We start from the raw sequence: 23486 nt of genomic DNA, 5'->3' as shown, positions 1-23486 counted from the left end.
GGTCTGCTTGGGATTCTCTCTCTCCCTCTGCCTCTCCCACTGCTTGTGCTCTCTCTCTCCAAAATAGAGACCCAGTTCAGACATGCTAAGTGTGAAATGACCACTAGACATTCAGGTCAAGATGTCAGGTAAACCATCTTACCCGGTTTATGTCTGTAGTCCATGTGTAAATTGGGGATGAAGATGTGTAACTGATATTTAAAGGTATGGGACTAAATGTTATCTCCTAGGGTGTGAGCCCCAAGGTCTGCTAACTTTAGAGTTTGCAAAGGGGAAGGTGAGTGACCAGTGAGGTGTCCCAAAAGCCAAGTGAATAAAGTATTTCCAGCACCTGGGTCAGAGCTGCTAGTAAACAGAATAGGTAAGATAAGGATTGGGAGCCTGTGACCTGATAAAGGGGGATTCAGCAGAGTGATGGAAGAAAAAAATCAGTTTATGTTCAGGAGAGAACTGAAAGAGGGATACATGGGTAGCACAGTAGGTAGACTCTTGGTTTCAGCCCAGGTCATGATCTCAGGGTCATGAGATCAAGCCCTGTGCTGGGCTCTGTGCTCAGTGCTGAGTCTATTTGAGACTCTCTCTCTCTAAAATAAATTAAAAAAAAAAAAAAAAAAAAGAACAGAGACAGAGAACTGGAAAACAACAGAGTACAGTTAACTCTTTCAAGTCATATGTATTGCTGGGATGCCTCAGTGGCTCAGTGGCTAGGCATCTGCCTTCAGTCCAGGGTGTGGTCCCAGAGTCCCGGAGTCCCAGGATTGAGTCCCATATCGGGCTCCCAGTGGGGAGCTTGCTTCTTCCTCTACTTGTGTCTCTGCCTCTCTCTCTGTGTCTCTCATGAATAAATAAAATCTTAAAAGAAAAAAAAAGTTTTATGTATTGCTTTAAGGACAAGAGCTGACCACTGTTTCTCTAGCATCTTGCTAGCTCTCGGCACAGAGCACATGTGAAGTAAATATCACCAAATGAATGTTGAAACTGAAAATTCCCAATATTTCAAACCATATTAAGAAACCTGAATGGATGAGAGCTAGAGAGCTTCCCGACTACCCTACTCTGTTCCTAACATCATTATGTTCTTTCCTCCAAAGTGAGGATCAACTATAAAAACCTGAGTTTCTCTTCACATTTTGTAACTTGGTACATATCTGGAACCAAAAGGTAATTAAATAGCATTGTGACTGGTAGCTGAACCAAGAGAAAAGAAAAAGACCTTCCCTTTCTGCTCCCCAATTTTCTAGAGGTTATATATAATAAAAGTCAACAAGTAAATTACAAACATGTCACCAAAGGGTTAAAAAAGGCAAACAGTGGTCAAGTTACATAAACAAAACATCTTAGCCCAAACCTTCTACTGAGATCTTAAGAACAGCCACATAATTCCCCCAAATAGATAACTTGCCCTCCCCCAATTCAGGTACTTTTCCCTTTATCACAGTGTTAACAGTGAAGCTCTGTGGCAAAATGGCAATGTCCAGAAAACAGTCAGGTTTCCCTACCTGACAAAATGTCTTCTGCTAATTCCTTTTCTCTTTCAATTTTTTCCTCTAGAGTTGAAATGCAGAATTCATAGCCAGCAAGAGCAAATTCCTGTCTGTAAAGCAAAGATCAGCAATCGGCTGTTCACCTTTTCACAAACTCCTCTTTTATTCGCATTTTCCCAGCTGGGTTTGAGCATTATCAACACAAAAAGTATAAGATGGGAAGAAGGAATGTTGCTTAAAGTTTCTAAGGAGTATCAATCTGCCATTTTGCAGAAGTTTTCTTTAGCCACCCATTTAACCTAATCTAAGACATAAAAAGCTAAGAATGCTGATGTAATCTTTAAAAATGGCAAAACCAGTAGCTTCCAGCATCTCCCACTAATGGTTTCCAGTGAGTCAGTTTCTCCATTTAGGAAAGCCTTACACCTGCTCAAAGTATTACTAATATGAACAGAGGCTAAGGCCACCTGTACTAAAGATGCTAACTACTGACCTTGGTGCAATTTCTAGAGTGGCTGGTTAGCTTTGTTTATTAGTTTTCCAACCTGTAAATCTTTAATCAAAGCTTCTTTTACATAAATGGAATTCCTGGCTATGGCACTAGAGGCATTTAGCCTGACTCTAGCCCAGGACCCTCAATCAAATGAAGAGGACAACCAAACATCAGGCAGACGGACTCTGGAGAAAAGAAGTGTCAACTGCTGGTTTCTATAAAGAGATGCACAGACGGGACAGAAATTCTTTCTTTATCCAGAAGCTCAGCCCTGGTTCTTCTCCTCTGTTTTGGCTCTAGTTTCTTAGCAGAAATGACACTACAAAGCTCATCCCTCCCCTAGTGTTTTGCCAGGGGAGATGACTCCACTCTTATACTCTGTTCTCCGAACAGAAGCTTCTCTAGACCTAAACTTTGACAGGAGGGACCCTATCCATCCAGGACATGGAATTGGGGGAGGTTGCCCACTAGATGCTTCTAGTCAGAGCAAAATGTCCATAAATAATTCCCTACGAATATCAGCCTTCTTCAGCCCCCAGTCTAGTTACACATTAATTGTCTCATGCTTCACTTAATAAAACTCAATGGAAAAATACTTTTGAGAAGAGTAGAGTAACTAACAGGCTAATTAACAGGGCTACTACATAGGCTTTCACCTGTATGAGACCATGAATTTGTCTTAACTCTCCACTGTGATTAGCTTTGGGCTTCTTTTTATCCTAGAAGTTCATAGCCCGTCGACATCCAGTTGTTTGTCACCCCTCCAAGAGACTGATCCCAGCTGCAATGCTCCCCAGCACAGGCCAACCTTAATACTCCTCAAAAGACTTGAACTCAAAGGCCCTCAGAAGCTCGAGCCCATCCAGTGTCCAACCAAATGCAGGCAACAAGCAGGTTCTGCTGAAAATGAAGAGCTGGTGACTAGGGCAGCAGGGACCAGTGCCAGGGGCCCTGGCTTTAACGAGCACTCTTGTTACAGCATTAGGTTTGATGTCATTCCAAACCTCTGGTACCCAACTACCATAGTAACTGAAAACCTAAGGAAAAGCTACTCTTATGTCTTCCCTTAAATGCACTCCAAAATACGTAACTCTCTGGGAGTTCTCTTACATCCTACATCTCTTACAAAGTTTCTTCTTTGAACTCCACCTAGAGAGAATGAAAGGCACCAGGCCTCACTCATCAGTGTTCCTGGGACCTTTAGCACACGACCAAATTACCTTCTAAAGCTTTTCCTATGTAGCAGGAAGATTCTTTCTTGTTTAAAGATATTTGGACTCAATTTAATGCTTTTAAATTAACCCCAATTTCCTATCCTATTTATCCAGAGCTCACTCTTCTTAAAACTTGCTACCTGATCACCTTTACATGCTTTAAAAACACTGCCTACTGGACTTGCCACTAAGACACTCCCATACCAACTCCCTCATCACTCAACTAACTACGCATCTAACTTCCTGGTTTATTGATCCATTTACCAAAAATGGTTCCTTCCAAGTACTTTTCCCCAACAGCTTTTATACTGTTCTCCCCTCTCCTAGGAGGAGTTAAGGTTCTAACTTCCCTTCTCACTTCAAATAGGAACAGAAAACTTGATTAGCTTTATCACAGTGTAGCCAGATGTGACAGGGCTGTATGCCCCACTCAGCAGGCTACTAGAAACAGTGGGGTAAAACTAGAAGACTAAAGATTTCGAAGATGAGGGAGGGAACATGCTCAGTGCCACATTCAGTTTTTCTGAGACCCAGATGATTAGAAGCTAAATGAAAACTATGTAACATTCCAGGGTTAAAGTTATCTGCCCACAGCCCAACTCCCTGGGCGCTGCCACACCTAGATTCCAACTATACTTACCTATTTTGAGCAGCATAGATACTGGCCAGCTTTAGAGAGATTTCAATGATTGCATTGTCCTCCTGTTGGGAGAAAGGAAATGAAGAAAATTCACAAGTCAATTTCCTAACAGATTATTTCTGATCAACATATAGACTGACTTGGCCTAAAAGCAAGTCTTTCTCCTTTTGGAGGAATTAGGCAACTGAATCCCTCAACAATCATGTTTTCACATGAAAGATTACTCGTTGTTACACAGTTCTTTTTTTTTTTTATTTTTTTTATTTTTATTTTTATTTTTATTTTTTTTTTACACAGTTCTGAGGGGAAAAATAATCTACCTTTTTTTTGCCATAGCACATGTTGGGGGCTGGGTGGAGTTTTTAGGAAGCAAAAACTATTTTGAAAACTGCTTCAGCTAGGGCCCAATCCCAGGCAATGTCCTCACCTGTTGCATGCCCCCTCCAAGCAGGTAACTCATTGTTGCTTTAAAAAGTTTTTCCGCCTGAAAGCATAAGGAAAAGATTTTTCTTTTACTTGGGCCCTATCATCTATAGGATCCTGGATTCTAAATACTAGTCTGATGCATTACTCACTTGTAAAAGACAACACACACACACACACACACTCATATACAGAGAAAAATATCCTTGAGATGGGAAAACAGACAAAATTACCAGGACCCCATCCTCTAGGGACCTTAAAAACTCTTCTGTGATGAGTACAAACCAACTTCAGAAATTAACTTGTCATCTAAACCTATTGTGGCAGAGACTGCAAACTAACCCCTAATTATTCACTCTCCTTTTAGTCACAAAATCTCCTCAGTTTTTAACAGGTCTGCCTCCTTTACACTTAGGTATAGTCATATGATGTTTTGACCAAGAGATGCAGATAGAAGGAACATGAACAATCTTTAAATCCTATTTTATAAGGAAGCTGCCTGCCCCTTCCGTCCTCTTCTTCCCTTCCTGGAGACTGGAGGTGAGCCAGCTTACCTATGCAGATGACAACAGATCTTAAAAGGAACTCAGGCATGTGCACCACTTCATGGAGCAAAGGTACCTACCCTTCTTCAGTGCAGAGGTACCTCTAGAATAATGCATTAAGAGAAATATACCCTCTTGTTTGAATCACTCTGTTTTAAGGTCTCTTTATTACAGCATTGCCTATACCCTTTCTAATAGAGTTCCCTTGAAGCCAGTCCTTCACAAATTCAAAATACCACAAAGTGATTTACTTACTTACATTTTCAAGCTGACCCCGTATAAATGCTAAGTTGGCCATCTGAAAGCAAATTACAAATTGCTTTTTAGTTTAGAGCACTGCGTTCTACTTATTTCAAAACCTTTAAGTTAATGACTCCCTTTTGCTTTTACCCTCTAAACAAAAAAATACTTCAAAGAGAAAGGTTTGTCACTAATTTGCTAAAATCAAAGTATAGCAATAGCATGAGCGTCAACAGCTGCACAATCTTGCTGATGACAAACCAAATGTAGATCTGTTCATCACTGAAAAAACAAATACTAATATTTATTTTGGGTCTAAGATTTAGACTTCATATAGCGCAGGGTAATAAAATTTTAGTACTCAAGGGTAACTGAAAACTAAAAAAAATTGAAACCAAGAGAAAACTTAGTAAAAACAAAAACCAAAGAGCTTTACAACATCCTGAAGGTTAGGAGTGTAAAAGAGCTATCTTGCATCCACCCTTCATCATCAGTGGCTCAGACTGGTTAGAAGAGTTACCAAATCATAAGTGTAAGTGATGGCCTTCCTGTTATCGCTCTGATAGGCAAGACGAAGAGCGTCATGTAAAATTAACTCAGCCTCTTCTGGCTCATCTTTCATGATGCTCAACTGAAAAGAGAAAACAAAGAAAACAACAGAAAATGAAATGTAAAGAAAGCAGATGTATGTGCTACCTGAAGTGGATATGGCCATACATCCCAACACACAGAAGACAGCTAGCTATTCATTCGTCAAGTATTTACTGAAATCCAACTATGTACCAGGCTTTAAGTCTACAACAGTGATGGGAGGGTCAGCTTCCCTTGCAGCTATGTGTAGACACACAAAGTTTTTGCCAAAAGATGCAGACACTGGGAACTTGAGCAATTTTTGCATCTTATTTTATAAGGAAGCTGCTTGCCCTACATCTTCTTTTTCCCTTCCTACAGGCTGGGAGTAATCCTGGAGAATAAATAAACTTAATGATAAAAACCCTGAAGAAAAGTAATAGGGAGGAATAATAAAGGAGTCCCCTCTAACTGGGAGTGCAGAAGCCTTTGGAGAAAGTGACAGTTAAACCAAGGAAAGAAGGATGAGAGTCATCCAGGAATTATGGGGAAAGAAGACCCAGAGAGTAGAGGATGAACTGAATCCCTACAGGCTAAAGAGAATGGCCTTCAAAAATCAATCAAGGAAACACAAGTGGAGATGGTGAGCCAGAGGATTATTTCCAAATGGGTGGGCAAGGCACAATGGCATAGGTTATACAGGCTGTTGCAGGCCATGGTAAGGAGTTTGGATTCTATCATAAATACAGTGGGAAGTCATTCAAAATATTTAGGCAAAGAGGTAATATGATCCAATTTGCATTTTTATTTTAACTTAAGTATTTTTTTAAGATTTATTTATTTTTAGAGAGAGAGAGAGAGTGTGTGTGTGTGTGTACCTGTGGTGTGGGTTGGGAAGGTGGCTCTCAAGCAGACTCCCCTGAGAAGACTCAGAGGCTTAGCTGAATAAGCCACCCAGGCACTCCCCCAATCTATCTTTTTTTTTTTTTTTTTTTTGATGCCAGGCAGTGGCTATGTGGCCAGGATGACAGCAGAGGACATAGAAAAGGGTGGATTTCAGAATTATTTTGGATTTGATGACAACAGGATTTGTTGTCGGGGTGTAAATGTACTGAGAAGCAGTGGGTAAGGTACCCACAGGTTTTAAGAACGACTAGGAGGTTTCTAGGCCTTTTGAAAAACTGGGTAGATGGTAGCAAATGGAAGATGGTGAAGGCAATGTGCTGGGGAAGCCTTTGAGATCAAGAGTCAAGTGTGAGAGGTAGGTGAGGTCTCAACGTGGAGAGGGCACGTCAGTAACACACTGCAGTACAGGACTATAAATCTGGGCGTCGTTAGCACCGAGGCGGTATAGTGAGCCCCATGGTAGAGACGAAATAACCTGAGGAGGACAAAATAGAAAATAATGGGGAGAGTAGGAAGACTTCAGAATGAACAGAACCAAACCATGCACAACCGGCGCTGATTTGCATTTTCTGGACGCAACATACGTGCCAAACCCCTTACGCCAGTCCCTTCGTCTTGGCCGGCTCGATGCTAACACACACATTTCTGCTAATGCTGCTCGGATAAAAGAGCGACGCCCGTGGTGCCACCTCCATCTGCACTGGAGACTGCAGCGGTCTGACTGCAGGCTCCGGAGTCTGACAAGCCTGGATGGATGCCAACACCGCCCCCCTCCCCCCCAACCATGACCCATCGAATTCCAGGCAATTCCACTCCCCCTCCCCCGGACCCTCCATCCAGTCTTCGGGAAACTGGGGCGAGCACTGCGCACCCGCAAGGGCCAACATCGGGCCTCGCTCACAAAGGCCGCCTCACCTTGGCTCGCTTTAGCAGCTGAATGATCTCGGCCTCGGCCTCGTCCGCCGCGCCCTCGGCGGCGGCCCCGCCCGCTCCCTGCCGCTCCTCCTCCTCCTCTGCCGCAGCAGGCCTCGAGAACCAGGCGAGCGCTGCGGGAAGGGGCTCTGAGGTCACCGGGCCCGGCCTGCGCCCCGGCCCCCGCCCGGCCGGCCCCGCCCGGCCCGCGCCCCTCACCTGCCAGCAGCGGCAGCAGGCCCGGGCCTCCGCCGCGCGGCGCGACTCGGGGTGCCGGCACCCCTACCTCAGGCGCCCGGCCTCCCGCGGGCCCCGGGAGCAGGTGCGCGGAGCAGGCCCGGCACCGCCGCCCCGCGGCCCGCAGGAGGCCTCGGCCCAGGCTCGGGCTCAGGAGCCGGTACATGCTCGCGCGGCGTCCTCAGCGCACTGCAGGCCCAGCCGGATCCCAGGACGTCCCGCCCCCAGCGCCCAGCGCGCACCGGATTGGTCGGGCCGCGAAGGGGGAGGAGGCGTCGCCGTAGCCGCCCGCATGCGCGTGAGGCGCGCCGACGTCACTGCGCCTCGCTCCGCCCTCGGCCGATGGCGGGAATCTTCTTGGGGTCGATCCGAGCGTCGCGCCTCCTGGGCTCTCGAGGAAGCTACCGGCCTGTCACGCCATGGCGGGCGCCCTGACGGGAGTCACGCTGCCCGCTGTCGTCGAGGAACTCCTGAGCGAGATGGCCGCGGCGGTGCAGGAGGAGGCGCGAAGTACGGGCCCCGAGGGCGTGCGTGGGCGCTGTGGGCAGCGGACCTGGCCTGCCGCGGCTGGGCGGGGAGGCGAGGGGCGGAGCTCTCTGGGCGGGAGGGGGGGGTTGCCCCCGGGCTCCGCCGCCTGGTGCCTCCGAGCTTTTAACCAAACCCTGTGGTTCTACTCCTGAACCCCAGTTCTAAAAGAAAAGCAAAGCCAGATTTGTTTAGGGAGCAGCGCCAGCGGGGCAGCAGGGACCGGAGTGCTGGGCGCTGCCCTCGAACCTGTGGGCAGGGGCCTCGGGCCAGGAGGGCGGCAGGGATCGGAGCTTGCGGGGACGAGCCTGCGGGGAGGTCAAATTCTTAATTAAGTTTGCTTGTGGTCTTTCCTCACACCCACCCCGAGATCTTAACTGTAATATCAGTGCGTACACGGTGTGCACCCAGATGAATATTTCGCAACCACAAAAACCAAATGCGTACGCAATGACTGGAGTAAATAGGGATCTTGTGAAAGTACCTGTTATTTCTCTGACCAGCAGAGGATGCTCTGTGACTGTGGTTACCAGAATCACCCATGTGATCTCAAGATGTGTTCACAGCGTGCTAGTGTTAAGATGATAATTCTATTTTTTTTTAAGATTTTATTTATTCATAGAGATACAGCGAGAGAGAAAGAGAGAGAGGCAGAGACACAGGCAGAGGGAGAAGCAGGCTCCATGCACGGAGCCTGACGTGGGACTCGATCCTGGGTCCCCAGGATCACACCCTGGGCTGAAGGCAGCACTAAACCACTGAGCCACCCAGGCTGCCCTAAAATGATCATTCTAATCCAAATTCATTGATCAGTAAGAACTGCCCAGCCAGCGTCAAAAGGGCAGGGCAAAGGGCAGTTAATAGCAGGTCAGGCCACAAAACTGTCACTGCTTTTTCACTTGGATGGCTTTTGTTTTAAAAGGACTGCACTTTGAAAGGGTTTTATCATAAGTTAACTGTTTTTTAAAGTATTGAGAAAAGTAATCTATACTGACACAAGCATAGTATTATATACATTTGAAAGATTAGGCCAGGCAAGTATTCAAATATGTTCGGATCCCCAGAAGGATGTGGGGGAAAAAAACAATCTCTTAACTCAAATATCGAGTAGCTCAGTCAATTAAGCACCTGCCTTTGGCTGGGATCATGATCCTGGGATGGGGTCCCACATCGGGGTCCCTGCCCCCTGCTTCCAGGGGAAACTGCTTCTCCGTCTTTAAAAAAAAAAAAAAAAAAAGTGTTAGCTCAAGCAGTGGTTGCCAAAAGTGGGCTCTGTCTGAATGGGTTAATCCATACACCATGACACTCTTGGAGGAACCCCAATGGGTGCCCCAAATGCTCATGGCTCAGACAGAGGGACCACTGCCATTGATTCATGTTTCATTCCAGCAGAACTGTTTCGTGCTGTTTTAAAATATGTGTTCTACATAGTAATACACTCTTCCTACCTGATCCCTATCCTTTAATGATAATTTTTTATGTCAAGATTCTGAATTAACACTTGGATGATGATGTGATACCTAATCACAGCTGGTCTTGTAGGAAACTATGGTTTCTTTTTCTTTCCTGCATAACTTTATGCTCTCCCTGGAATTACAACTGTTGTCCCTATATTTGGGGTTTTGTTGTTGTTGTTGTTGTTGTTGTTGTTTTTAGTTTTCTATGTATTTATCCGTAATTCAGCCTCGAACTCATTACCCACGTTCTAAATCTCTGTTCCATAGGTTCAGATGAGTGGAATGTTGTATCAGTTTCATTCTCCTGTAGAAATCTCTCTTCGAGCCTAGACTTGCTCTAATATGGACTGTCTCCTGGCTATTTCCTGACATCTTCCTTCACCATTATTATCCTAGGAATTCCTTTTGCCCATGTTGAGCAGTATGTTTAGTGTATCTACAGTTTTCTTTTTCTGACTTACTGTCTTATAGCACATTCTTTAGTAGCTTCCTGAAGAAGAGTACATGAGGTGTACTTTCTTAAGACTTTACGTGTCTAAAAAGTTTTTTCTAACCTCATACTTAAATGATAGCTTGACTAGGTATTGAATTATATGTTGGAAATGTTTCTTCAGACATCTGAAAGCATTATTCCACTACCCTCTAGCTTCTTTTTTTTTCCCCCTCTAGCTTCTTAAACTTACTTTAAAAAGAGTATTATTTTAACCTCCCTGCTTCATCCCCACCTCCAAAGCAATCTGGTGCCCCCAATTTCTGAGGGTTTTAGGGGGAAGACGGTAGTGGATTTTGGAGTATAAATCAGGTTATTGCTTGGCCCTCTCCATCGCTAGCTTAGGATTGAGTTTCCTCTGGTCTTGTAAATTATTTTCCAGTGTATCTTAGTTTTTGTTTCTCCCTGTCCTTTCATCCTGGGGAGTTTATGCTTTTTTATTTTTATTTTTTTTTTTTTATTTTTTTTTTTAAAGATTTATTTATTTATTTATGATAGACATAGAGAGAGAGAGAGGCAGAGACAAAGGAGGAGGGAGAAGCAGGCTCCATGCCGGGAGCCTGACGTGGGACTTGATCCCGGGACTCCAGGATCGCACCCTGGGCCAAAGGCAGGCGCCAAACCGCTGAGCCACCCAGGGATCCCCCAGTTTATGCTTTTTTAAAAAAATCCTTTAACTATTGTTTCGTGGGGTATTCGGAAGGAGTAAAGTTAGATGCATAGATTGAATTCACCATATTAACATAAAAATCTTTTTTGATTATAGTCTTTTAAAGATTTTGTGTCTATGGCCACTGGTTTAATATGATTAACTTTCTTTCCATTCCTGTTTTACAGTTCCTGATGAACATTTATCATCGTAAGTATATACCATGTTGTAATTGGGTTTTTTTAAACCATTAATGTGTTTTAATTTTTCTTTTTAAGATTTTATTTATTTAGAGAGCTGGGGGGGAGGCTGAGAATCCCAAGCACACTCAACACTGAGCACAGAACCTGACACAGGGCTGGATCCCACCACCCTGAGATCATAACCTGATCCAAAATCAAAAGTCAGATGCTTAACCCACTGAGCCACACAGGCGCTCTAGGCATTAATGTGTTTTAAAAGTCAGATCTTTTTAACATCAATTCCTGATTTTTTAAAATAACTCTTATTAAACTAAAAACAATGTTTTCTTGACATGGTTGTTAAAAGTCTGTCCAGGGCAGCCCCAGTGGCGCGGCGGTTTAACACCACCTGCAGCCTGGGGTGTGATCCTGGAGACCCAGGATCGAGTCCCGCATTGGGCTTCCTGCGTGGAGCCTGCTTCTCCTTCTGCCTGTGTCTCTGCCTCTCTCTGTGTGTCTCTATGAATAAATAAACAAAATCTTTAAAAAATAAAAAATAAAAATCTGTCCAAAGCCAGTGCCATATTTGACAGTACAAAGTATTCTTGTGTTGTCCTATTTGCCACTTCTGTTTAACATTGTTCTAGAGGGGTGGCTGGGTGGCTCAGTCAGTTGAGCATCTGAGTGTTGATTTCAGCTTGGGTAATGATCCTGGAGTCCTGGGATTGAGCCCCATATTGGGCTTCTCACTTGATGGGGAGTCTCCTCTCCCTCTGCTCCTCCCACTATATACATGCACCCATGAGCAAGCGCTGTCTCTCATAAATATTTAAAAAAAAAAAAGTTTGGGATGCCTGGGTGGCTTAGTGGTTGAGCATCTGCCTTCAGCTCATCCCGGGATCAAGTCCCACATCAGGTTCCTTGCAGGGAGACTGCTTCTCTCTGTGCCTCTCTCTCTGTGTGTCTCTCATGAATCAATAAATAAAATCTTTAAAAAATAAAAACAAACAAACAAAAAAATTAGCAGAGAAAAAGTTAAAACCTTTTCTAAACCTAACTTCCATCTCTCTTTCTTTCTCCTAAAATAATCACTGGTATAAGTTGGTGTGTATCTTTATAGACTTTTTTTTTTTTTTTAAGATTTTATTTATTTATTCATAGAGACACAGAGAGAGAGGCAGAGACACAGGCAGAGGGAGAAGCAGGCTCCATGCAGAGAGCCCGATGTGGGACTCGATCCAGGGTCTCCAGGATCACGCCCTGGGCTGCAGGCGGCGCTAAACCGCTGCGCCACTGGGGCTGCCCTTTATAGACTTTTAAATAGAAGTGTACATATGCGTATACAATTAAATGTCACTTATTCCTAGGTAGCTTTCACTTTTTTGTTGCTACTGAAAATGTAGCTATATTTGAACTTTGTGTATGAAGGAAAACAATTTTTAATCTCTGTAATAAAAAAATCTAAAAAAAAAAAAATCTTATTCTCTTGGTTTTTAAAAATTTGTATCATCTACAAATAATAACTGTCTTTCCTTGCAGACAGGCATGCTTCTAATTTCTTTTTCATGTGTCCGAAACAACTACAACTACTAGAACAATATTTTAAAAATTTATTTTAATTTTTTAAACTTTTTTGATTAAAGATTTTATTTATTTATTTATTCATGAGAGACACAGAGAGGCAGAGACATCGGCAGAGGGAGAAGCAGGCTCCATGTAGGAAGCCCGATGTGAGACTCAATCCCAGGACTATGGGATCATGTCCTGAACCAAAGGCAGACGCTCAACCACTGAGCCACCCAGGCATCCCTCTGCTAAATTTTTTATAGAGATTATGTATTATTTAAAAAAATACTACTTTTAAAACAAAACAGGCAAATAATGTAAATTAGCAAAAACTTTGGGGAAAAGGGTAAATCTTACTAGTGATCACAAATATACAAATTAAAATAATGACAACTCTGTAAAACTGGCTACCACAGAAAAGATGTTGGTAAGAATGTCTGAGATGTTGGCAAGAACATGGAGAAAAGGATTATTGATACTCCACTAGTAGGAGTGTAAGTTGGAAAGTAATTTAGCATTAGGTAATAGGAGCTTTAAAACATATATATTCTTTTGGTCACAAAGTCCACTTAAAAGAGTGTATCCCAAGGAAATAATCATGCATGTTCATAAAGATTTTACAGTGAGCATATTCATCCAATATTGCTTGTAGTAGCAGAAACAAAAACAAAACCATCTGGAAACAATCTCACATTAGATTTAATAAACCTTAATTATCTAAAAATAGAGTTGGGAGAAAAGCAAGGTAATTCATCTTTACAGTAGAATTCTTTTAACCCTTAAGAGTGAATAAAAAAAAATATTCAGGTGTTCACAATAAGTTATAAAGTTACAAAGGCAGGTTTAAAAATTCTTATTAGATTCATTTTTAAAGTAACCTATGGAAAAAAAAATAAAGTAACCTATGATTAATTTTTTAAAGATTTTATTTATTCATGAGAGACACACAGAGACATAGGCAGAGGGAGAAGCAGGCTCCCTGCGGGGAGCCTGATGCAGGACTTTCTCCCAGGACCCCAGGATCACGCCCTGAGCCAAGGCAGATGCTCAACCACTGAGCAACCCAGGTGCCCAACCTGTGATTAATTGACAAAGTTATGACCAAATTTTATTTTTCTTTGTCCAGAGATAATGTTATATTTGATAAAAAAAAATTTTTTGAAACTTCCCATTCTAATAGCTTTTTTTTTTTTTTTAAGATTTATTTATGTATTTATTCATGAGAGACAGAGAGAGAGACAGAGAGAGAGAGGAGCAGGCTCCATGCAGGAAGCCCAATGCAGGACTCGATCCCAGGTCTCCAGGATTAGGCCATGGGCCGAAGGCGGTGCTAAACCGCTAAGCCACCTGGGCTGCCCTCTAATAGGTTTTTGTATCAAGAGACTAGTTTGTTGGAAAATGAAGAAGTTGAACATTTTAATTTTGAAGATAGTAGCTCTGTCTTCATGTTTTATGTCAGATCACATGAATTCTTTAAAACATTTAACTTTTCTGTTTCAGTTCAACTCACCCATTTTATTCTCCAGTTTATAAAAATGACTCTTCCTTGTTAAAAAAAAAAAAAAAAGTGTTCTTGAAAAACAAAACATGAAAAGCATCAACAATCATACCACCCAGTGCTAATAACTGTTAAGAGTTTGGTTTATTGCCTTCTTTTTTAAATTAAATGTTTTATTTTGTGCCCATCCTTTCTCACCTATTGTAAAAATTTTCCCACATACCAGTTTTTTTCTGATCTATCATTTAAAAGTGGGTAGCCTTTATTACTAATACAAAAAGTACAAATTAATACCCATCAGGTGGTCAACATGAGAAACTGATAATATTGGTAGTGGTTAGCATGTGGGGAAAATAGAGCTCCTATACAGTGCTGGTGGGACTGCTGTTTCCACTGTGGAAAGCTATTGGCAACGCCTGTTAAAGTTGAAAAATGTATATATCCTAAGGCTCAGCAATTCTACTTCTATAACCAGGAAGAATTCTCATATGTGTGCATTAAAGGACATGTATGGGGATAATTGAGTATTATTTATAATGTAAAATAGAAACAATCAGAATGCCCAGCAGGGTACTTACAAACATACAGTGGAATGTTATTCAAAAATTAAATTAAGGGATCCCTGGGTGGCGCAGCGGTTTGGCGCCTGCCTTTGGCCCAGGGCGCGATCCCGGAGACCCGGGATCGAATCCCACGTCGGGCTTCCGGTGCATGGAGCCTGCTTCTCCCTCTGCCTGTGTCTCTGCCTCTCTCTCAATCTCTCTGTGACTATCATAAATAAATAAAAATTAAAAAAAAAATTAAATTAAAAAAATATATCAACATGCATCATTTTCAAAAGCACATTGAACAGAAAAAAACCCAAGTTGACAAAAAAGCCTACAATTTATCTTTTATGTTCTAAAACTCATGAAACAGCACCATGCATGTGTATATACACATAGGTGTGTGTATGCATGTGTGCTATGTATATGTATTCAGTATGCTTCATATAATAAAATAAAAAAGCATTAATAGGAAGAAAACCAACAAATGCATATCGTTGCCTTGGGGATGAAAGGAGGTTGGGAAGAACAAGGAGTATTATGAAATGTAAAGATGGCTTTATCTGTAAACATGTTAACATTCTAGGGGATTGATTATGTAGGTTCTTGCTATATTCTTTTTTTTCCAAATTAAAATCAATTTTTAAAAAAATGCCAATGGTGATCCTTTGGGTTAAGTTCCTGAGGTGACCTGAGAGAGTAGATAAGATAGTCTTATCTGAAGCCTTTCTGTTTCCCAGACTGAAGTTCATCTTCGGCCCATCAGCCATCCAGGCCTTGGACCTCGTGGACCGACAGTCCATCACCTTAATCTCATCGCCCAGTGGGAGGCGTGTTTACCAGGTAGAAATCTAGAGGTGGGGATTATCTCAACCAGAAACCCCTTAGCACAAAATGTTTTCATGGATCCCAGTAGTTCCTACTGAAAAGCAATGACCCAACTTAGTAAAATTAGTGTATTAGTAATTAAAATAAGATAAATAAGACTGGGGGCACCTGAATGGCACGGTTGGTTAACTCTTGGTTTTGGGTCAGGTCTTGAGACCTCAGTCTTGAGATCCAGCCCCATGTTACTCTGCACTGAGCACAGAGTCTGCTTGAGATTCTCTATCCCTCTGCCCCGCCCACTGCTTGTATTCTCTCTCTCCCCCCCACTCTTAAATCTTAAAAAAAAAAAAAAAAAAAGATAAATAAGACCTATTAACCCTACCTAGTAGCAATGTATAGAACCAGCAATGATGTGGAGAGGCTGTTTTCTCAAGTCTCATGGAGACAGTTGACTTTTGCTTCCCTGTGTTTGATAACAGGCATCTTTACCCAAAAAAAACAAAAAAAAAAAACAACAACAAAAAAAACTGTATTGACAGTTTTACCTTGTTCATTGTCTTTTGTCTACAAGCAAAAGCCAGAATGCATTTTGAGGTCCTCCTGCATGCTCAGATCATCTATCAGTGATCTTTCTAAACTGTTGTCAGGAAGTATTTATTAAGGGTCAAACTATGCTGAATGCAGATAGTCCACTTGGACCTCAGTTTTGCCCTCTAGAATTTAAGATACATAGATCTGTAAAGTAATAGTCTCTTATCAGACTCTGAAAGATTTCCATGCGTGTTGCTAATTCCCACAAAAAGCCCAACAAGGTGTTTATCTTGCAGGAAATGGAGATGCAGAAAAGTAAATTAATAGTCATATCTGGCAGCTGGGATTTGTAACTGCCTCCATTTGTATATAAACACTGGGCCATACTCCCATCTCATTCCCATCTCATTCCCACTTGGAAGGAATAAAGAAGCCATCAGCTCTAGTATATAATGTAGGTCTTGCTGAAGATCAGGAAGGGGGAAGCTTTTCAGTGTTTGGATTCTGGTTTATTTATGACGAACTCAGAGCTGAGACCATGTCAAATTTTTTTAAAGATTTTATGTATTTATTAGAGAGTGTGCAAGTGGGGAGGGGCAGAACAAGAAACAATCTGAAGCAGACTGCACTGATGGGGCGCCCAGTGCGGGGCTCAGTCTCAAGACCACAACAAGATCAGGACCTGAGCCAAAACCAAGAATCTGATGCCTAACCCACTGAGCCACTTATGTGCCTCTCAAGTCAGTTAATTCTTAGCAAGTGAATGAAGCAGGCAAAGCCAACTTGGGCAAATCGGTCCCTTTGCTTAGTGAATTAACTTGCCATTCCTCAGCGTAGCATGACTTAACCAGTCTGGCAAATCTTCATGCATTTCTTCATTAAAGAAAATGAGGTAATTAATGTTGAGTGCTGGAGTCAAAACCTTTGGATTGTATGTTTACTTAAAAAAAGACTACCTGGGGATCCCTGGGTGGCTCGGCGGTTTAGTGCCTGCCTTTGGCCCAGGGCCTGATCCTGGAGTCCCGGGATCGAGTCCCACGTCGGGCTCCCTGCATGGAGCCTGCTTCTCCCTCCTCCTGTGTCTCTGCCTCTCTCTCTCTATGTCTATCATGAATAAATAAATAAATCTTTAAAAAAAAAAAAAAAAAGACTACCTATTAGAATTTTGTCAGGATGAATTTAGAGATTAGTAATCAGAGCTATTGGGGTGCCTGGGTGGCTCAGTCAGTTAAGTTGCTGCCATCGGCTCAGGTCGTGATATTGGGAGTCCTTAGATCGAGCCCATTGGGCTCCCTGTTGGGCGTGGATCCTGCTTCTCCCTTCCTGCTTCTCCCTCTCACTCTCCCCCTGCTTGTGCAAGCGTGCACACGCACATTCTCTCTCTCATGAATATTTTTTTTAAATGTAATAATCAGCTATTAAGTGATACTACACCTGATGAGGTGTTTCCATTTTACTTCTCATAGTTTTTATCTTGGTTTTTTTATGTAGTTAAAATACCCAGAACAAGAAGGGCCTTGAGTTTTTCCCACATCTCTTGGTTTCTGATTTGTCTCCATTCCACTATTAGCATAACACTTGACCTGCACAGACTTCTAACTGCTCTCTAGTTCTAAGATCTAGTCATTAGTTAAAATCTTAAAGATTTTGTTTGACATATTTTAATTGTTGACTTTTTATTTCTCCCAAGATTGCCATGATTTGTTTAACTTTCATCATTCCCATCCTGTATTATATTACATTGCTTTATTTGTCATAAAAGTGCAAACTTCCTAGTACTGTAGCTTTCAGTTTGGACTTTGAATTAAATGAGGCTATAGAAATCTTATATACGCCCTAATGGTCTCATTGTATACTAATATAGTCTGAATCTGGCTTAAGTCACAGGTTCTCTGAGATGATAAAAGTTGAGTCAGACACTGTTTTGTTTTTTTTTTAAGTTGTAATAGTCTAACAACTTTATTTTTTTTTAATTTTTATTTATTTATGATAGGCACACAGTGAGAGAGAGGCAGAGACATAGGCAGAGGGAGAAGCAGGCTCCATGCACCGGGAGCCCGACGTGGGATTCAATCCCGGGTCTCCAGGATCCCGCCCTGGGCCAAAGGCAGGCGCTAAACCGCTGCGCCACCCAAGGATCCCTCAGACACTGTTTTGATACTCCATTAGTCATCTTTCCACAGGTCAGCCTTCTAATCTTACTGCCTTCCAGGCACAATGGTAATTATTCCAAAGTCACCACTGTGGTGTTGTCACCTGAGTTGCTTTTCTGTAAACTTTTTTGGTTTACCTAGGAAGAGGGATGCATCAGTCAGGAGGAGGCTACGTTAGGCTGTGGCAACAATGACCCCCAAATGCCAAAGGCTTACAGAAACAAAGTTGTATGTCTCATTCATGCTTCATTCATACCCATTCAGAGTGGACTGCTGCTCTACTCCAAAACATCTCCACTTAGGGATCCCAGTTGGTGTAGCAGCCCTTCTCCAGAATATCGTGGATCTCATAGCAGAGAGAAAAGAGGATGTGGTCTGTGCCAATTTGTAATGTTTCTGCTTGGCTACTCACATTTTCCTGGCTAAAGCAGGTCACATAGCCAGCCGGTATTTAATAGAGCAGGAATCTATAATCTTCTTTCAGAGAGAGGCACCAAACACAGGGAACAATAAATAATACAGTTGAGCATTCTAATGGCTCCTAAGAGGCTGGCAGCAGCCATAAAATAAAACTGTAGTTGAGAGTGGATGACCATCTAGGTGGGTCATGCTCCTTAAAACCCAACCAGAACTACAGCAGACTTCCTCCAAGTGAGGCTCATGCAAGTCTATATGGGTCTCCATTTCCTATTTCCCAGATTTTTCTGTTTAAAAAGTTCTCTCCTTGGGGTGCCTGGGAGGCTCAGTTGGCTAACTGTCTGCCTTCAGCTCAGGTCATCATCCCAGGGTCCTGAGATTGAGCCCTGTATCAGACTCCCTGCTCAGCAGGGAGCCTGCTTCTCCCTTTCCTTCTGCGCCCTCCCTCCCCACTCATGCTTGCGCGCTCTCTCGCAAATAAAATCTTTTTTTAAAAAAGTTGTCTCCTTCTGAGGATAAACATTGCAGACTGTGAGTGGGCAGAGTGGGGGCAGTTCCTGTAAGAGGAGGTCATTTTTTCCATTGAAGGCTGAAGCCACTGAATTAGATGATCCCTGCAGTCAATTTCCAATTCTAATCTTTTCTAACTCAGATTTTTGCCTGATTACTCGGTTCATTACTCATCTGATGCTAGATAAGGAAGAAACAAATCCAAAATTTACTATCTCCTGACAGTATTTTACTGCTTCAGGCCATTGAACATAGTACTTTTTAGTCATAGCCAGCCCCTGAAAGGATCAGGCGAGGGAGTCTCTGCAGACTCTCCCCCTCCCTAAGTCACCTGGCATTTATTCAAAGTCCAGAATATTCTCATGGGCTGGGGATCCACAAAAAAGAAGGAACCAGGAACCATTAGAGTCCGTGTAGAATTCCACAGGCTTATGCCTGCTTAAATTTAAATCTAGAAAGAAGAGATAAAGGAAAAAGAATCTAAAGTTTTATTCATTCATTGGTAATGGTTTGGAGACCCAAGAACTGTTCATGTCACTGCTGGATATTGGATTTTTCCCCCAGAATTAAGTGGGAAACCGTCTGCTTTCAGACCGTTGTCAGTTTGACAAACTAGCACAACACTAGAACGGTGCTATTCTTTTGTTAAGGCCTTGTTGCTTTATTCTTTGTTGGGGAGAAAGGGAAGAATCTTGGGAGTGCTGTTTTTGTTTTTGTTTTTGTTTTAAATCCTGGCCTTTTCATTTAGATTGCCATCTCAAAAAAAAAAAAAAAAGATTGCCATCTCAAAGCCTAAACCTAATTTGAAAGCCCTGTGGCAAATTCCTAAGTGACGGGGTTATGGTAAAATAACCCTCAGGATGTTTCTACTTCCTTGAACACTGCTTTCACACTTCCAGTTTGGAAATTAACTCCAGGATCGAAGCCCCGGGCACTTCTGGTTTTGGCTGCCTGGTGGTGGAGGGACTTAAACACGTGATTTCTCCACGAGTTTGTCCATTCACACCAGAGGCTCATCATAATCTCCCTATATACATCTGTCTCCCTTCTGTCCCTTGACTACCAACAAGGCTATTTGTTCTTGGACAGGGCCCTCTTACCAACCTCTCAAGTATCCATATCCTTCCATCCTGCTAGATGAATAGGCAGATCCAGGCTTGCCTCATTCGGAGACCTCCACCCTGAGCAGCTGAGTCATCCCTTTTGCAAGATTCTTTGCTTTATTTATTCTCCTGCTCTCAAATGTTTCTCAAGAGTCCCTTCCTTCCTTCCTTCCTTCCTTCGACCCTTCTTTCTGCCTTATTGCTTACTCTTTACCTGTTTTCACGTTTTTAAGGTGTGTCGTGGAAGCTTTAGAAATGCACACACATGTTGTGAAATACCACCGGTTAAGAAACACCATGATAAAGTGTATGGGAGGGGAACCTTTCCCCTCCACCTCCTTCCAGGCAGCCCACTGAGCGGGCTCTCTAAATCGCTAGGCAAAAGAACAAAATGGTTTGTGTGGATGGTTTAACTAGTCTGAAAACTCCAGTTTCACTGTATGAAGCCCTCATACAGTGAGGGAGAGAGAGTCTGCACACAGAGAAGTGGAGCTTCCACTTTTGTGTAAAACATTACTGCAGCTCTTCCCGGTGTAATTTGCAGAATGACTGAGTCCGCAGATTGATAAATTCAAGGGAAGCCAAGCAGTTTTCCAGCACCCCTGTCAAAGTCTGATCCCATCTGTCCTTTTCTTTATAGGTACTTGGAAGTTCTGGTGAAACATACACATGTCTGGCTTCTTGTCATTACTGTTCATGTCCTGCCTTTGCCTTCTCAGTGCTGCGGAAGAGTGACAGCCTACTGGTAAGGATGGGAAAGGCTCTTCCCACTCCAGTGGAATTAGGAGAGAAATTCTTGGCCCTTACCGTGTGGTTTAAAGAGCTCTACAAAATCGAAATTTTTACTGTATGTTGAAACAAATACTATATTGTCCTTGATTTCACTTAGTCACCTCTTTTGAGTTTACCCTCCCAAAATGCAGTATCATCTTTTAGATCTATATCCATTGCCTGATTTTTTATTTAAAAGGTCACAGATGAAGCTTTGGGGAAGGCAACAAGGTAATCTCAGAATTTGGCTCTGGGGAATTAGCCTAATAAAAATAGGAGTTAAACATTGTTGGCAACTTTGCACATCCCCAACTCCAGCTATGAGGTGTTTCTTCCCACTGCCCATAAGACAGCCATGCTGGATTTTCACAGGGGGCAGGAGAGCACATTGATACTTTGCCTGATTTCACAGGCACCCAGAGCATCAAGCAGGAACAAGACATACATACAACTCCTTATTTCAAAAGAGAAAGCAGAGAGCAGGTAGCTATTTTGTAAGGCTTGCCAAGGAAAATTATAGTACCCACTCCATTCTTCCCCTTTCTCTTATGCTCTTAACTTGGTAAACATCTTGGGAACGGGGTGGTTGGTTGGGTATCTCATTGTTAAAAAAGGCCACATTCACAATTGATGTGTGATAAGTTTGTTTCACCTATAAACAACAAGATGAAACTTAGGGCCCCTTAAATATCTAAAGCTGTGTGTATTCTGTGACAGAAGGTCCAGTACATCCCCAAGGATGTGTACTGGCTGATATTCTGCAGGGTTCTATGACCCCACTAGCACCCTCTCCCTGTAGGACAACATAGTGACTGTAGACTCAGCACATGGGTAAAATGAGGATGAGACCTGTCCTCATGGGGTAGCTGACAGATTTAAATGAGATAATCTGTGAGAAGCACTGAGCAACACAGTAGGTCAAAGAATGTTAGCCATCACTGTGAAGAGCTTCCTGAAGGCTGGAAGCAAGCAGAACTGAAGGCTCAAATGAGGGGCCTGTCTTGGTTCTCACTCTGGGTTACATACCCTGTGCCAGCTGGATCTAAACTGTTTCTCAAAACAATAGGCAAAGTAAAACTTCCTATATTCCCTTTGATTTCTAGAAAGAATACATTATGTCATCTTTATCTGCAGTTTTGAGGCAGTAAATCCATGACCTATGTCCCCACTCCTTTCCTACTGAATATAGTGAGAGGTCTTGGTTAGCTTTGGTCCTGCCAATTCCTAACAGGCTTGTGTTTCATGTTCCAGTGCAAGCATCTCCTGGCAGTTTATGTCAGTCAGGTAATGAGGACCTGTCGACAGCTGAAGGTCTCTGACAAGCAACTGACTGACATATTATTCACAAAGAAGAAACAAATGTAGAAGGTATAGACAGCATTGTTATCTTTCAATATAGAAGTCCTACCCAGAAACACCTTTAACCCACCAAGGTTCACGTGGAAAAGAGATGAAATAGATCTTCTGGAGACGTCTTGTCACTGTTTCTTTGCCCTCCTAGACAAGAGACCATGAGTTTAAAGCCAGGACATGGGTATGGTTTGAAGCTCTACCATTCTCCCAAAAAATATGAGCCCCGTGTGTAAATTTCCTGGATGGAATCAAGCATTTTAGGCTCAATCAAAACCCAGTATCATGTCCTGTCTGCAGCTGGTCAGATTCTTAAACTACTGAAGTACTAGTAATTTTTAAGAGGTTGGAATGGTAGACAAAACTGGTCAGATGAAGTTTAGATGAGTGTTACTTCCTTTCTTGGGATCCAGGAAGTTACTCTGCAGCAGTAAAAGATCAGAGCAGAGATGCGGCTGACCAGCAAGTATAAAAAAGACTGAGGGATTCTGGTTGCAGAGAGCTTTGGCTTATCTGTGGTGTTGGTGCCAGAAAAGCTTACATAGGTTGTATTGTTAGAAAGGTAGTGTCTAAAAAAAAAAAAAGAAAAAAATTTAAAAAAGAAAGAAAAGTAGTGTCTAAAACAAGGAAAGGGGTGGTTTTGCTCTGCATGCAACATGGAGCTTTATAACAAGCCAAATGAAGGAAGCGACTAAGCATCATGCCCTCAAGAAGGCAAAGAAACTACTTTCCAGGGATTTCCAGTCTGAAGAAGAAAAATCCCAAGAGGAATATTTTCAAAGGGAGGGAGATGGGACTCGGTTGGACCCAGGAAGAGTGAAGGAGCCATGACGGTGACAATGAGACCGCGTTCAGCCCAGGAGAACTTCTCAGTAAATAAAGTTATTTACAGCTGGAATAGGAGCCAGGGAGTCCAGGAATGCTCTGGGCCCCACGGGGGCTCATAAATCTGCAGCGTCCTTGTCCTTGCAGGGATACTGCAGAAGGAAATGCAGCAGCAAACAGACAAGACAGACTTTACAGCCCAGGAAACGTCCATCCTTGTGCCCCCAGAAACCTAGGGTTGCTGGTATATGAACACCATATGGAAAGGGCACAGGTGAGGCAGTGTTCCCTGGTGGGCCAAGCCTTGTGCAGCAGCCATAATATCAAGACTTGACTTCTTGGGGAAACTTGAGCTGGGTATAAACTTCTCTTTTGAAGTGGCATTCAGAATAAAGAAGAGAAGGTAGATTCAGCATCCTAAG

General features: G+C 42.7%; 2 protein-coding genes across 2 annotated transcripts in view; one reads left to right on the top strand and one right to left on the bottom strand.

Annotated features, from left to right (window-relative positions):
• TTC19 (tetratricopeptide repeat domain 19) overlaps window positions 1-7854 on the bottom strand; it is a 28865-nt gene extending 21011 nt beyond the window's left edge. Inside the window, exons 1-7 of the mRNA XM_072821005.1 lie at window positions 7647-7854; window positions 7431-7561; window positions 5560-5670; window positions 5059-5097; window positions 4259-4315; window positions 3832-3893; window positions 1500-1594 (exon numbers count right to left, since the gene is read on the bottom strand). Of these exons, the coding sequence (XP_072677106.1) occupies window positions 1500-1594; window positions 3832-3893; window positions 4259-4315; window positions 5059-5097; window positions 5560-5670; window positions 7431-7561; window positions 7647-7830 (679 nt within the window). The 5' untranslated portion in view covers window positions 7831-7854. The remainder of the gene's footprint in view (window positions 1-1499; window positions 1595-3831; window positions 3894-4258; window positions 4316-5058; window positions 5098-5559; window positions 5671-7430; window positions 7562-7646) is intronic.
• A 107-nt stretch (window positions 7855-7961) lies between these two features.
• ZSWIM7 (zinc finger SWIM-type containing 7) lies at window positions 7962-23485 on the top strand. Its single transcript, XM_072821006.1, has 5 exons — window positions 7962-8174; window positions 10974-10995; window positions 15317-15419; window positions 20759-20863; window positions 22141-23485. Exons 1-5 carry the CDS (start codon window positions 8084-8086, stop codon window positions 22252-22254), a joined length of 435 nt encoding a protein of 144 aa, XP_072677107.1. The 5' UTR covers window positions 7962-8083; the 3' UTR covers window positions 22255-23485.
• Window position 23486: the final 1 nt, after the last annotated feature.

This window comes from Canis lupus, chromosome 3, assembly GCF_048164855.1.
Source record: "Canis lupus baileyi chromosome 3, mCanLup2.hap1, whole genome shotgun sequence".
Lineage (NCBI taxonomy): Eukaryota > Metazoa > Chordata > Mammalia > Carnivora > Canidae > Canis > Canis lupus.
This window is presented reverse-complemented; position numbering and strand designations above follow the sequence as displayed.